The sequence below is a fragment of the Argiope bruennichi genome, chromosome 11 (genome assembly GCF_947563725.1).
Source record: "Argiope bruennichi chromosome 11, qqArgBrue1.1, whole genome shotgun sequence".
Classification (NCBI taxonomy): Eukaryota; Metazoa; Arthropoda; class Arachnida; order Araneae; family Araneidae; genus Argiope; species Argiope bruennichi.
The window spans coordinates 78,762,538-78,778,016 of NC_079161.1; the positions used below are offsets into that span (position 1 = coordinate 78,762,538).

Consider the following 15,479-nt stretch of genomic DNA (forward strand, 5'->3'; position numbering starts at 1 on the left):
TGAAATTTGAAAATTCTTCTTAGTCTATTATTGTCCATTTGATTTGTGATCTTTGATCCTTCAGCCTGCATGGCTTTAGAATTTCTTTTCTTAATCTAATTCAAGGCTTTTTAAACTATAGCTTACAACTTCATTTGTTTTGAAAATTCTCCTCAGATTTCAGGTTTTTCAGTGCTTCTTAATAAGAGTATAAACGTTCTGATTAAAAAGATTTTATTCCGAATGTGCTTAAAAATTACTTTAATTACATTTTCTTTTTCATTCATGCTTATTTTTAATATTTAAATTCCAATGTTGTAGTTTCGGAGAACTTTTCTGCCTAAATAGGTTGAGAATAGAGATGCTTCAAGAACTTCTCCTGATCTAGTATTTTATTCAATATGCTATTATGAAGAAATGATTCCATAATTTATTCATAATATATATTAATGATTACAATATTTAGGTATTACAAATTAATTTACTCTTTTCTTTATTTGCTGGGAAAAAATGCAATGGTTTTGAAATTAAATTTTTAAGTTATAACAAAATCAAAATATTTTTTAATTAAAAAAAGATTAAGTTACTAAATGAATTAATTCTTAATGATTTTTATTTCCATTGCAAAATGTTTCTGAAAGAGGATGATTTGTTTTCCTATTGAAATGTGTTGACAAGTTTTACACCTAGACATTGTGAATACCTATAAAGTTTTATATATCTTATATTTGATGAAAGTGTTGTTCACTGAAGCAAATACAATTGCAGTAACTACTCTTTCTTTGATAATATTCGCTTAGATTTTTTTTATGTTTTAACCTTAGTTATTCAAAATGAATCAAATATGTATAAAAATTCTGTTATTGATTGCATTGATGCTAGAAAATTTTTAGAAATTTTTATTTATAATTTAACATACGGTAGGCGACACACAAATCGGAAGTAAGTTCAGAAAAGGACAATTGATAACTGCTTTAAGAAATTATAATTTATAAAAGCAGCTAGTTTAAGTAAATTTAACTTCTATTTTACCAATTTTTCTACACTGGACAATTAATATTCTTTAAATGAAACTTTGATTTGAACTAATTCAATAAGACAAGTTAATAATTTCATGAGGCTTAAAGGTTATTTTTTCATTTAATTGTAGAATTTCTTTTCAGTATATAAAATATTTGAAATATGCATTTTACCTTGCATGTTTAAATTTAAATGACATTTTATAAAATTGAATAATAGCTTTTGTATCAAAAGATATCTGTCCAGCATTCAAATTATATTTTTGAATTTGGCTCATGGTTTTTATAGTGTTGTATAAATGAATCTAAAGAAAATCTTAAATTTCTTTTCAGAGTTAAATTTCTTTCAAACAGTTGTCAACTGAATAATTTGGAAGCTAAAATATTTATATAAACTATGCTTTAATGACAGTATTTTCATTAATAATAGAATTTAATAGTGAAACAATTTTAAGATCCATTTAAAAAATTTCTCTGCAAAACTTAATAATACGTTAAAAGAAAACTGCAGTTGTTTAATCCAAACTGAAATAATTATCTTTTCTTATAAAAAAATATAAACAAATAGGCTCTTAGTTTAATCTGATTAACTGTTGAAGTTGAAAATTCTTAAATTATAAATTAATAGTTTTGGATTCTTCAAAATTTAATGTCATCATTGGTGATTCATTTTTATATAGCCTTTCAAGTACAAAATCATCAAGTACAAGTATCATTTTCTACCATCAATTCATAAAATTAAACTGAAATGCTCTAAATATATAAAAAAAAAAGCTCTTTTATGAACAAATCGGTATATATTTCAAAACTTCACATTCATATTATTCTTCATTATGTGATAATAGTTTTAAATAATGCCTTTAATACCTTTAATACTCATTGAAAGTTGTGATACTTAAGCAATGAGAAATATAATTTCAGATTTGTTAATTACTATGAATAATTGGTTTCTATTTATAAATTTGGAAATATGTGTTATTTAGTTTTCTTTTAATTACTTAAAAATTATTCGTTCTTAAAAGATGATATTAATGTTCCCGTTAAAAAAAAATAATGAATGTAAGAAAATGACTACTATGTAATGTTGCATGAAAAATAGTCATTTGTTTTTGGCTCAAAATTTTTGTAGAAAATTTTTACAAAAAAAAAAAAAAAAAAAAAAGCAGCTTGTTAATAAATAACTGTTTCTATATGCAATTTTCAATAGCTACTAAAAATAATTTTTTCAAATATCCCACTTCCCATTTTTTTTAAAAAAAAAATCATTGCATGAATTATAATAATGCTTACATGTAAATAATGTATTATTTCAATTAATAATTGCAGACCATCGTGTATGCACAGTCTGATGGCTAAGAAACAAAGCTAGCATTATGCCAAACATTTGGCAGGCTATGTTAATTTTTGTATTATTCACTGAAATACACAACAAAATATGCATGATATTAAATATTGGAAAATATTACTTAGCATGTTATGATGTGAAGCTTTTGAAGTAAATACCTTAAAATAGTAATTTTATGCCCAAATGATAAAAGAAAAAATATTATTAAAAATTTTTTTTGTCAAATTTATTGACTAATAGTAATAATAGAACTAACTTGCTTTTGATTAAATCAAAATATTCTTCAATTTCATTTGCAAATGTTCCGATTACTTTAATGTCATTATATGAATGTGGTAATTACTGATTTGTATTTGCTGTGATATTTAATTCTGTGCTTTTATGTGCTTGCTGTATATTTTCCATGTTTATAATGATTTTTTCCCCTTGTCAGTAGTCATGTAGTAGTTTGTTGTGTTTTTACTAAGAAGTTGTTTTATTTCAGGATATTTTTGGGGAAACAGCCCTGCATAAAGCGGCCAGGATTGGCAATGCAGAATGTGTCAGTCTTCTAATGGAAGTTGCTGATAATATTGGGTAATATATTGTTAAATTCTATTGAACAAAATATCAAGAAACCAATGTATGAAGCTATTAAATTTTAAATTGTGACAATATGATTTTTCAAAATTCTTATCTGTAATTATATATGTCTGCCATGACATATTCAGATTTTAGCAAATTCTTATTAATTATCAGATTTTATATTTCTATTTTTTATAACAATTTATTTTTATTAGAGAATTACTAATCATTACTGGGGGTATTTCTTTTGTATTTTCCCAACAATCCATTAAGAGTATTTTCAAAAGAATATTCTTCCCTGCTCTCTGAACTATCTGGAACTTTTCAGCTTACAGTTTCATTTTTTTTATGGAACATACCTACATCATTATTAAAGTTCTTGAGAATGAAATTGTATTTTTAAATTTATTATTATTCTTTTGATTTCTCGCCTATGCATATCTTTTTGGACTTATAAAAAGATCACTTGCCATTAACATTTTCGTTTTTTAAATGAGGCTTGTATATCTATCTATAACCAAGGACGTTGTGAACTTTTGTATTGAAAAATTCCAATGCCAGAACCTTTTCCTTAGAAATTTAGTTAGTTTATTAAGAAAGGGAAATAAAATAGTTCAATTTTCTGCAGCTACTTTGGTTGATAGAGGCCCAGATAATTGAGGCTTTTAATCTTATTGAAATCAAATATTCAAAATTTTAGCCATTGCTGAAAAGCTTTTAGTTGGATGAATCTGTAGCTCAAGCTTTTTATTATTCATACATTTTCTTAATACTCATATGGAAAAAAATTATTTATTGAAGTCTTTGTTCTGTAATCATTCATGTAATTTTTTTATATGATTTATGACTTTGAAGCATATGAATTGTTATAGCATTTCATTATTAAATTATGCATCCTGTCAAATATTAGCTTGCCACATTTTTGAAAGAAAAAAATTAACTAGTATAACTTAATGAATGCTGTAGGCTGTAGCTGTTTGATAATTTTATATGGATGAATCTAAAATATACAAGAATGTTTTTTATATGTCTGGTGCGTCTTTTCAAGCGAGAAATCTTAAAAAAGCTCAAAGAGCACTGGGGAAATATTTTTTATTTTAAAAAATTAAGTTATTTAGGTTATAGGTTTTGTGATAGTTGCATTCTATAAAAAATGATTTAAGAGTTACTTGGTATGACTTATTTTTTGATGTATTATCTATTACATTTTAAGGAATTTGTGACACTGTAAATCAGTTTTTATTTTTGGCCTATAATATTCAGTTTGCATTGGTGATAAAAAAAAAAGAAAAGAGAATGATTTAACAAGTAATATGAGTTACTTGTGGCATATCATTTATTACATTTTAAGGAGATTTGCAATGCACTAAATTGGTTGTGATTACCTATTTTTAATTTTCGGTCCATTATATTGCATTATAAATTTTTTCTATAACAAAAATTGAAGCACACTAATATTACAAGAATAAAAATATTATCTGCATAAAAAGGTTTTAGAAAATATGGACAGTGCCTTAGTTTTAGTTTCTTAAAATATAAATCATTATTTTACAAAAGTGGACATTTTACGAATGAAATTTTAATCTAAATATATATGCTACTACTGCTTCCTTAATAGTTTCTACTGCCCTAACATATTTTATAATCTTAAAAGATAACAGTAGGTTTGTCACTTAAATGTAGCAAATGCTAAATCTAACACTTGAGCAGACAAATATGAAATTGTTCAAACTTGTATTTTTTGTGCATTATATTTTTGTTACACTGACTATAAATAATCATTACAAAATGGAAGATGTGCTGATTATAATAGTATAGGACTTCTAAATTGAATATATTAAGTTGGATAGCAAACAAAAATAAGGATAAAAATATTTGTTATAACACTTTCTTTCGCCACAGAATATTCCCGAACTAGGAATCTCTAGTATTCCCTGTCGGTTGAAAGGATATACGTGGGAGTGTTGTTATAACACTAGAAAACAATTAGCTATGCTAATACCATTTTTTTTTTTAAATCTTTGACTTTCAATTCAGAACTTGTTTGATATATTTCTATTCCTGAAGTTACGTAATGGATGCTAAGTTAATTAAACATTTACATTTCTCTTTTATTCCCTAGTTCTCAAAATCTGAGTGGACAAACAGCTAGTGCTTTGGCCCTGGTGAGTGGATTTCCAGATCTTGCTCGATTTATCAGCCAGCGAGAGGAAGCGTGTTTAAATGCATTCCAGAGTCGGCAGATTCTCCCAATACCTCGCATGAGCAGAAAAAGAATGCGAGATGCTGTCTGTGATGATGATGTCTGCAAGAGACGTCGACCAGATGGTGAGTTGATCTTAATTTTTAATCTTATGTTTTCTACATTTATTGTTTGTGAAGATGGGATTTTGTAATTGAATTTTCCTTTATTTTAATATTTAGTTCATAAATTTTGGTTACAAGATTCGAAAATGATAAATTTATAATGATAATACGAAAATCAATTATAAAGTATATTAAAATTTTAAAAAATAAGTAAATTTTTTATTAACTTTGAAGAGTAAAATAAAACTAAAACTGTGGAGCCCTGAAAATTATACAAGAAAATAAAGTTGTAATGAATTTTATAGGCAGGAGAATTTTTAAGCATCAATTAAAAAGCAAAAATGTAAATATGATTTAAATTCAAATTTCTTTAGGATATTTCTAATAGCATTTTGTTCTGACCTTCAGATTTTCTTTAAAATTTTTTATTATGCACTATTAAAAATTTTTTGAAAAAAACCTTTTTTTATTATAAATGAACTACTAAGTTAAGACACATCATTCAAATTCTGAACATATAATTAAAATATCAACTGTAATGCAGTTTTATTCCTGAATATAAGCAAATTCAATTTCACAGAATATTTGAAATATTTTGTGTCACTAGACATTAATTTGCAGGATTTTTTTTTTATTTTTTATTAAGGGAATAGGAAAATAGCATGTGAATTGACTAGTAATAACAGCTTATGACACATAGTATAATCACTAAAACTTAGTCTCCTTTGTAAAATATGACATTTATACTTTATTAAACAAAATTCTGTCAAGCATTTGACATTTTCTTACAGCAGCCTTGTATTGGTTTTGTTTATTTTGTACATGAATACTTCTAATGGCATCTAGTTACATGAAGCAACTGTTCTGCATTATCTAACATTTAGTTGCACATTGTTAACAAGAAATACTTTTTAATTCCTTTTGCAAGTAATTCCAATCTAAAAATGGTACCAAATATTTTACATTGAACAACAAGCTTATTGAATTAAAATATGCTGTAAAAAGATATTAAAGTAGCAATCGTAATCATTTAGTTTATGAAATATTCCTGATATGTATAATATCTTGTCTATCTTTACTTATAAATAACTTACAAAAAAAAGTATCAAATATGATCAAATAAATAAACAGAATTTTCATTTCTTAACTTTCAACATTATGTGTGAAAAAAAGTAATTAGATATTTGTAATAATATTGAAAACAATTTGAATTTCTTTGCAAATAGGAAAAATATTGTTGCAAAGTATGTAAGAATATTTTTTTAATTAAGAAAAATATCGGTTGGTATCTAATTTGATATCATTTATAAAGCATTTTTAATTTTTAGGTATTGAAATGAATAATTCCAAAATGAAATTTTTGAAACCTACTAATCTAAAACTTTTTTAAAAAATGCACTTAATTTTTTACCCTTAATTGTCATTATCACCTCTCATGTGACAACAGTGCTTTTTCAGCAATGTCGTATCTAGCATCCAATAAGGGTTGGTGACATTTCAAAGAAATTACTCCATGGTACATATCTAGACCCTCAAATTTTGAAGTTCTAAATCCAGTACTTTCACCTGTACAACACAAAGATAAACTCTCATTTTTAGTTAAGATTGTTTATGCACATGAATATGATTGGATTATTAAAACTATTAGAGTCTAAATTAAATTTTATTACAGATTTTAATTCATATTACATATTCTAAAAATGATTGCATTTGTTTTTAGATAGGAACATTTATTATTTGAACTAATATTTTGCATGATTTTTATTACACTTTAAGATTATGCTATTTGAGTTCTTTCAGAAGAGATACTAGACATGATACCAGCTGTGGATGACTTATTCTATTGTAATTTGTTCGAATAAAAAATGTTTTGAATTGAGTTATTTTATTTATACAGTTCATATTAAGGGGGGATGTACAAGTATTTTAGTACCTTTAAGACTTAAGATGTACAATGAAAATATATATAATTGTAAGATGTGCAATGACAATATATATATAATTGTATTTGGAAGAAATTACCAAAAACATATAACTATTATCAAAAAGAATTAGAATATATAGTTATTAATTATAATGTAACTTAATTTAAAATATTTTCTTTTCAGAAGTTATATCCTCAGATGTATCGGATGCTATGGATTCCATGACTACAAGTCGTTACGAACACGATAACCTGTGCTGTGTTGATTTTGGTTACAGAAATATTCTGTATGAAGTTATGTTGAGTGAATATCACGGTTGTTAAATGTGAATGGTTGTCATTTCTTGTTCTCAGTGTGTTCATATATGTGTGTAGCGTTGTTTCTATGAATTTTGTACATTAAAATATTTATAAGTTGGAATGGTAGTCATTATTGTTTTCTTTGTACATAGTATTTCAATTCTTGATTCACATGTTTATTTATAGCAGTGGTACATGCAATATATGTTATATATATATATATATATCTTGTCATCATCTTATGATTGTCCTAATGGAGGGTTAGGTCAGTTAGCAGCATTATGTTCTCTTACCCTTTTTTTAGAAATAAACTGGTTATTTAGATTCACGTTTCAACCTATTTTGAACTTAACAGCATTTAATGTTTTAAGGGTTTTGTTTTTGTTTCCATAAGGTTTTGAAAATAGGTATGTTTTAATTTATTTATTCTTTTTGCAGTTGCATGACATCTGCATTTAACAGCAGCACTACATTTTATTTATATAGGCACTTTGTGTTTTTAAATGTAATAATTGAATGATCATAATAGGAGTCTGGCCTATTATACTTAACAGAGTGTTTTACCCATATGTATAATTCATAAAATTTGTGATTTATTTAGCAACTAGTATATCTTTTTATTTCCTTGCTTACAGTCCATCCTCATTCCGTAGCCCTTAGTCAGAAATCCCCCATTGCTTTAGACAACAAAAAATACAGTATTTCTAAAGAATGCAATTTCAATTTCGGGTTCACAATCCACACTTTTTGCTTACTATGCATACGATAGATTACAGATTATGTATTTATATTATGTACAATATATACATGCAAATACTGGATCTCAATGTATTATGTGTCATTTTTTATTATTCATTTGAATAAAAATTTTGAAAATACAAATCTGACTTGTGATTTGTCAGTTGAAATGGAACTATTTATAGTATATAAAAAAGAGATAATTTTTTGTTTATTTTTTGTGCTAAAATCTAGATATGAAGATCCTGATGTTGCACATAAAACATAAAGTAACAAAAGATATTAGGGTAGCTGGTATAGCGATTTTAAATTAAGTGTCCTGTATTATTCCAGCTTTTTACTTTAAAGAAATATTTCAATCGAAATTTTTTAAAATTGGTTAAGCATTCTTACCAGTTTTTACTATGCAGTGTAGAATATAGTTGTTATTTGGATAGGTTAATTACTGTGACAACACATCATTTTCTTGATTAAGTTTTACATTTCCCCATCCCTGAAATTATATATTTTCTTATGTCACATAATAAGTCATTATAAATCGATAATAAAATCTGATTTTTGAAATTTGATTCAATTTCTTTTTAATTCAGTAAATGTACTATCAAAATATATATTGCTCAGCATCAATATTCTTATTACCCTGAATAGTCTGTGTATACGTACAGTGATAATATAGCATCATCAGTTTTTTATTAAGATGCTAAGCAATATTATATGTTTTATCGCAAGTACAATTTTATTTTAAGGAAAATAGCTGGAAAACTGTTGTTCCCAATATGATGTTTTCACTTAGCAAAAATGATGCCTTTCTTCTTAGAAATAAAAGTATACTCAAACTGCATTTCTGTCTGGCACCATATTCTACGATTGCAGAACCCAGATTTCCTACTGTGTTTTTAAACTAAAATAAGTATTGCTGAGGTTTTCTATTGTAGAAAATTTTTCAATTAGTCAAAATTGTGAAATTAATAAAAGAGGATAATTAATAATAAATAAATAGATAATTGAAAATAGTTTTTTATTGTAATTAAATTTGAATCCAATTTCTTGCAATTTTAATTTTTTTTTTTTTTTGGTTTTGTTACAAATACTTGTGAATCTGAAAGAAAGGTTTTTCAAAATTTCTACAGTCTGCTGTCCACATGATCCTGTTGGTATATAAATCACGATTTAACTATGTTTATTAAAAATTACTATCTTGAAGGAACAGAATTTCTTAAATATCAATAAGTTTATTCTCATTTTAAAATATCACTATTCTCACCTTCAGATAAATGCCAGAGAAAAAAAAAATTTTTTGCCACCATCTTGGTAATTTTTATTGCAACATCAAATTCAGAATCCTGATTTTAAAATTCCAAAAATATTTTTCTAGGTATATTTTATAAATCAAGATAAGCTACAAATATTCATCAGATGAAATATTTTTTATTAACTATACAAACATTAATTTAAAAGAATTTGATCTTCACTCGAAGGCTAGATATTGTTTGTAAGTAATTTTTAATAAATATCATTTGACTATGTATTTCAATATAATTATACAATGACATTTTTTTCTTGTTAATTGATGAGAAAGTTATTTTAACCTTTTCATATTACTATGTGATTTTAAAGCACAAAAAAAAAAAAAAAAAAAAAAAAAAAAAAACCCTTAGAAAACAAATTTTAAGTTTAAATATTTAATTAACTAGTTGAAATACTTACTGAGTAGGAGAAAAAAAAAATTAAGTTTATTCTCAAACTTAATGAAAAAGAAAATGCTGTAATGGTTTAAATATGCATATGATACAGTAAAGGATTAAATGCTACATTAACTCTTTGATTACATTACAAATTGCCACAGATTGCTAGTAGATTAGTGTGAAGTTGTTAGACTATTTATATGAAAAGTATTTTTAAGTTCTCATTTAGATGGAACCATTATAATCTCATCAGAATTCAGGTCTGAATGATAAAATATTTCTATTTCTTATCCTGACAGGTTTCGAATGTATGCTTGTATCCTTTTAAATTCAAAAAATATTTTATTTTTTTAAACATGTCCTGTGTTATGCATATGATCTTAAAAATCAAGGGAATATATTATTTAAATAGACGATTACAATAGTATCTTGAAATACAGTATATATATACACATAAACTGTTCTGCAAAATTAGTATTTCTTTATAAGTTCTGCTAACAACACTTTTCTTATACAGTCCTATTGGCACTTTAAATCTATATTTTGGACATACATGCCCCATTCATATTTTAAAATTATTTTGGAATATATATTACAATATGTGTAAATTGTAGAATAAGGTCAGATGTACTTGTTTCATAATTAATCATCTAGATGGCATTATTTATTTTTGCAATTAAAGGCATTGCTTACTGAAGACTATTTTTTGTCTTTTTTTACTTTTTATGATAATTTGCTATGTCTATTGGCAAGCATCAGATTTTTTTTGGTAAATAAAAATTGATTAATAAATGTATATTTACACAAAACCTTCACAATAATTCTGATTAAGTTTCATGCATTAAAAAGTTTATTTGTTTTAGCATTATTATGCCCCAGACTCTGGTTTAAAAAAAACAGGGAAAAATTAAAAAAATAAATTGGGACTTATTTAGAACATTTGTTTACATATTTATTAATGGTGCAGTAGAAGTAAAAGTGAAACAGGATACTGGATTGATGGTTTGTCTTAATCTCTCGAACACCATTTTTGGCTATTCTTTACCAAACAGATGCTTGAAAGTGCCTGCCCAATTTTTGTTGTTATTTCTAACAAACAAAAGTAAGGAAGCAAAGTTATGGGGGAAAACCCCCCCGAAAAATATGAACTATCTTATCTATTCCTATATCATTTAAAAAGAGAAAGGAATTTTGGTGAGGAATTATCCTCCAACAAGTCTTTTAAAATCTTTTATAATTACTACCAAAATGATTTTGTCTATGTGCTAAAATTTGAACAATGTGGTAATAAATGTCTGGACTGATGGAAACCCTGGCAGATGGTTTGAGTGTAACAGGACCATCCAGTTCAGGGGCCCACTCTAAGCCTTATACCAATAATGGGATGTGCTGGTCTAATGTGGGTCTTCCAAAACGACATTATTTGAAAACTGGGGTTTTGGCACATTTCGGCATTCTTTACTAGAAGACTTACTACTTCTGCATTCTCAAATTATGTTCCTTATCTTTTTTCAATATTCCAATGAAATACCCTGTTCTTATTGTTCAACACTTGAACTATTTTCTAACAATTTCGGTTTCACTTAATATTGATTGGTAATAAATACCCTTCATATTCAACTTTTTTTCAGTTTTAAAATCTATTGAAATTTATTCTCCTGTGTAAACTTATTTTGTACTTAATAATGCTTTTGCAATAAATATTGCTTGTACTCGTATCACTTTGCCAGATGAAACAAATCTTATAGCATTCCTCTGTTTGTAAGCAATTTGGCTTGTGTGTGTGTGTGTGTGTGTGTGTTTATGAAACCCTTGCGCTCGGATGGTGACCCTTCTCATTCAAGATGGTGCATCATTTGAATGTTTTATTTACTTATTTTTTCAAAAATTTATTGTTAAAAATGCCTACATAGTTGTATGAAGAAATAGATTACTTTATTGGGAAAATTCAACTTAAAACAAAGATTAATTTTATTTTCCGGAGCACTAAAGAAGGTAAGTATTGGGGGGGGGATAACTATGCATCGGATTACTTTTCTGTGCGCAAAGGGTTAAAAGCTCGAGAATTAAATATGCAGTTGTCCAAGGCGCCAAAGAGTAATTTGGTTTTACACTTTCATTGAATTTTCAAAGGCTGTGTATTTGAACTTATTCAAATTAAAATCAATTATTATTTAAATTTTAGAACATTATTTTAAAACCTTTACTTTATCTTTAGTAGCTTTTATTTTAAAGTTTTATATTACATTGCTTTATGATTTTAAAAAATATGTTCGATTTTACAATTAAATAGTATTTTTATTATGTTAAAATTTTTTTCTTTTTTTATATATAATTGCTATTATTAAAATTATACATTCTGTAAAAAATTATTTGGATATTTTATTGTTTATACGTGGTATAATGAAAGCAACTCTCGTGAAAGTGATTGGCAATTTAATGTTTTGCTATTTTAGTTTGTTAAATGTTTGTTTTGTATACTAATTCAAAATTGCTTATATAAAGATTAAATTAAGATAATATATTATTGTACTTTGGGGAGAGAGAAAAAAGAGTGGGTTTAATCTGGCTCTGATGCTGTTTGTTAAAAAGAAAATTGCTTGTGCTTCAATAAACCACAAACTAAATTTAGAAGGGTGAAAAAAACATTGTGTACTGTCAAAAAAGTGTCCAGACAAATTTCTTTTTTCTGAAACTAAATAATGCAAATTAAAACTTTAAATGCCGATCACTGTAAAAATATGTTCTCTACGTATGCATGAAACAATTCTTTATCTAAGGATGTCGTCTCCATTTTTACTTTTTCATAAACTCTATAAACGCTGGAATACATGTATTATTTTGTAATTTTGAGTAAAAGATTGATAAGTTATAAACAATTGAAATTTTCCATTCCTAATGTTTTATGAGAGCTTTCGTTTTTTCAGTATATAAAGATTCTCGCAATAATTCTTTTCTTCATTAAAATATTGAATAAAAAATCAAAAGTAATAGATTTTTAAAATGCAAAAGTATATTTTTTTTATCGTTTTTTAAATTCATGAATTATAATTTTTTGAACCGAAACACACTAGAATTTTTATGCTAATCGAAGGAGCCAGGCTTAAAATATCAGTTAATAAATTTTATTCTTTTCTGTCATATTTGTGTTATGTAGCAGAAAACGGCTTTTTTTCAGAACAGCATAAATTTTGCATTTTTTTTTAATAAGGATATTTTAATTTCGCAAAAGAATTCTCTGGTAAAGCATCTTTCAGCTTTGCTTCAGATTAGGATATTTCTTTTTCTTTTAAAAATAAATACTAAGGTGAAAGGCGGGAAAAAAATCGATACGTGCAACAAATTCTACTTCAATTCCTTTTGTCGAAATTTCATTGCAGACAAATGGGAAATGATTATAGTTTTGAAAATGATTTGTGAGATCTTTAATAAATTTAAAAAACACAGAATATTCGATATAAAGTACAAAATTTATATAGCGTAAAATACATAAATAAATAAAACATTATTAATAGAATATAAAGTCACAGTGTCAGTAGATGTTCATAAAACACCATTTAAAAATTGAATAAATATTTATAAACGTTTCGGTTATTATTATTTTTATTTATTTAATAAGTTTTATGGTAAAGAGGGTAAGTATAAAAAAATTCGTAAAAATAATTTATCGTTTGGTGAAAACTTAAACATGCAAATCAACGGCGTAATATTGTTTATGTTTCAATTATATTATAAAAGAATATTTTAGAAGATAAGAATCTGACTTTTATTTCTCAGCTAGTTCAAAATCTTTTAATTTATGCTTATTTTATTAATATTAATTGCTAAAATTATTCAAAACGTTTGATTGATGCCTCGAAAATACTGTTTACTATTATTAATTTGCAATTAAATATATAAATAAAAGCATCGATTTTTTTCTTATTTAGACTTTCTGCACTGCTAATAACATTAAATATAAAAAAAGAAGGCTTTAATTTCCCTTAGAGCAAAGTAAAATCTAGGTTGTAAGAGGTATTCTAAACTTATCTTTTCATTCCTGAGGTAAATTGAATATTTCTTCTTTAGCTTTCAATCAGCCAAAAATTTAAAGAAATTAGGATAATAGCTATAATTTTATTGGACAATAAAATGTATTGTTAAAAATTATACGAAAAAATATTGACGAAAGTTATCTTGTCATAGACAGACAAACGTTTTCCAAAAATGTGTTTTTCGAACTGCGTGTCTGAAACGTAGAGATTAGCAACAATCGCGAGATCGATTTTTTTTCGACAATTATAATACTTTTTCTATACATCGTACACGAAAAAGTAAAAATGAAACGTAACCATAAAAGAACAAAGACTAAATTTTATCCTATATTAAAATCTAAATTCAAAACTTCCAGAAAAAGAATAAATTTCTTGTTTCCAAGACATTGCTAGACGACTCTTCCATGTGGGTGATAATAGCAAAGACCCGCATTAAGCAACTTGATATCTCCAAAATATAAACATTCAGGTAAATTAATAACATGCAATGATCTATCCAGAATATCGATATCCGAGAATACCTACAGCTCTCTACTATAAAAAAATTTCGTAAAAAAAATGATATTGCAATTAAAAACATCGAAACCTATGATCCAAGACATCCTAAAATGCCAGAAGACCAAGATGCTTGATCTATAACTAATCCACTGACAACTTGCTTCACCACCACAGCAAAATAATTTTGCGACTCGAATTTTGCCAGTAATTTTAAAAATGTAACAATCATTCTTTTACGTTTTTATTTTCTTTTTTCAGTTAGTCTATAATTAAATATTAATGCTTACTATGTACACATACTTTAAATCATTACCATTTTCTCCAAATCCATATGGAGGTTAAGAATCTTTCAGTTCAAGTACTCCGTGAGCCCTCCCTCCTTCATGTTGGCATGCAATTTATCCAATAAAGTTCTTTCAAAGTTTATGGAACAAAAATATATGCAATTATTTATCAAAATTGAATTGTACCTGGAACAAACTAATCCTTATTTGTCCGTTCGTAATATTTTGCTGCAAAAATCAGCTGCAGTGATCTTTCCAAAGCTTTCTCGAATATTCTCTAATAAAAAATGTTATTCCAGAAAACGTCTTAGATGGCACAGGCGTTCAATAGTTACGAAATATCAACTTTTGGCGTATAATTAGTTTTTTTAAAACTAAATCTAAATCCACGCCAAGTTTGACATCCTTGGCGAATTTTTTGGTTATTATTCCCTGATGATACAATGATTTTACGTAATATACGAAAAAGTGAAAAATACTTTTTAAAAGCATGGTAAAGACATTTTTTAAAAATAAAATATTTTATATAAACTGCCTCCTACCAGTAAAATTTCGTCAAAATCCCGCATTCGAACTTTTTTGTCGATTATAATATTTCCTTTATACTTCGTATGAGAGAAAGAAAAAAAAAAGTATGCATTATTTAAAATTCACAATGAAACATTTTGGTTATTAAAAGAATAATATAAAAGAAATTATTTTAAAAAAGATCAAACTGGCAAAGTATTTTCCTATTTACTTGATTGTAACCCTGACGCTAAAGAGAGCCGAGACCAATTTGTAAAAGGTATCTTAACTTAAA

General features: G+C 26.0%; 1 protein-coding gene across 1 annotated transcript in view; it reads left to right on the top strand.

Moving 5' to 3' along the window:
- LOC129956488 (ankyrin repeat domain-containing protein 10-like) overlaps window positions 1-7,559 on the top strand; it is a 32,121-nt gene extending 24,562 nt beyond the window's left edge. Inside the window, exons 3-5 of the mRNA XM_056068407.1 lie at window positions 2,828-2,919; window positions 5,030-5,235; window positions 7,323-7,559. Coding sequence (XP_055924382.1) covers window positions 2,828-2,919; window positions 5,030-5,235; window positions 7,323-7,462 — 438 coding nt within the window. The 3' untranslated portion in view covers window positions 7,463-7,559. The remainder of the gene's footprint in view (window positions 1-2,827; window positions 2,920-5,029; window positions 5,236-7,322) is intronic.
- The last annotated feature ends 7,920 nt before the right edge of the window (window positions 7,560-15,479 follow it).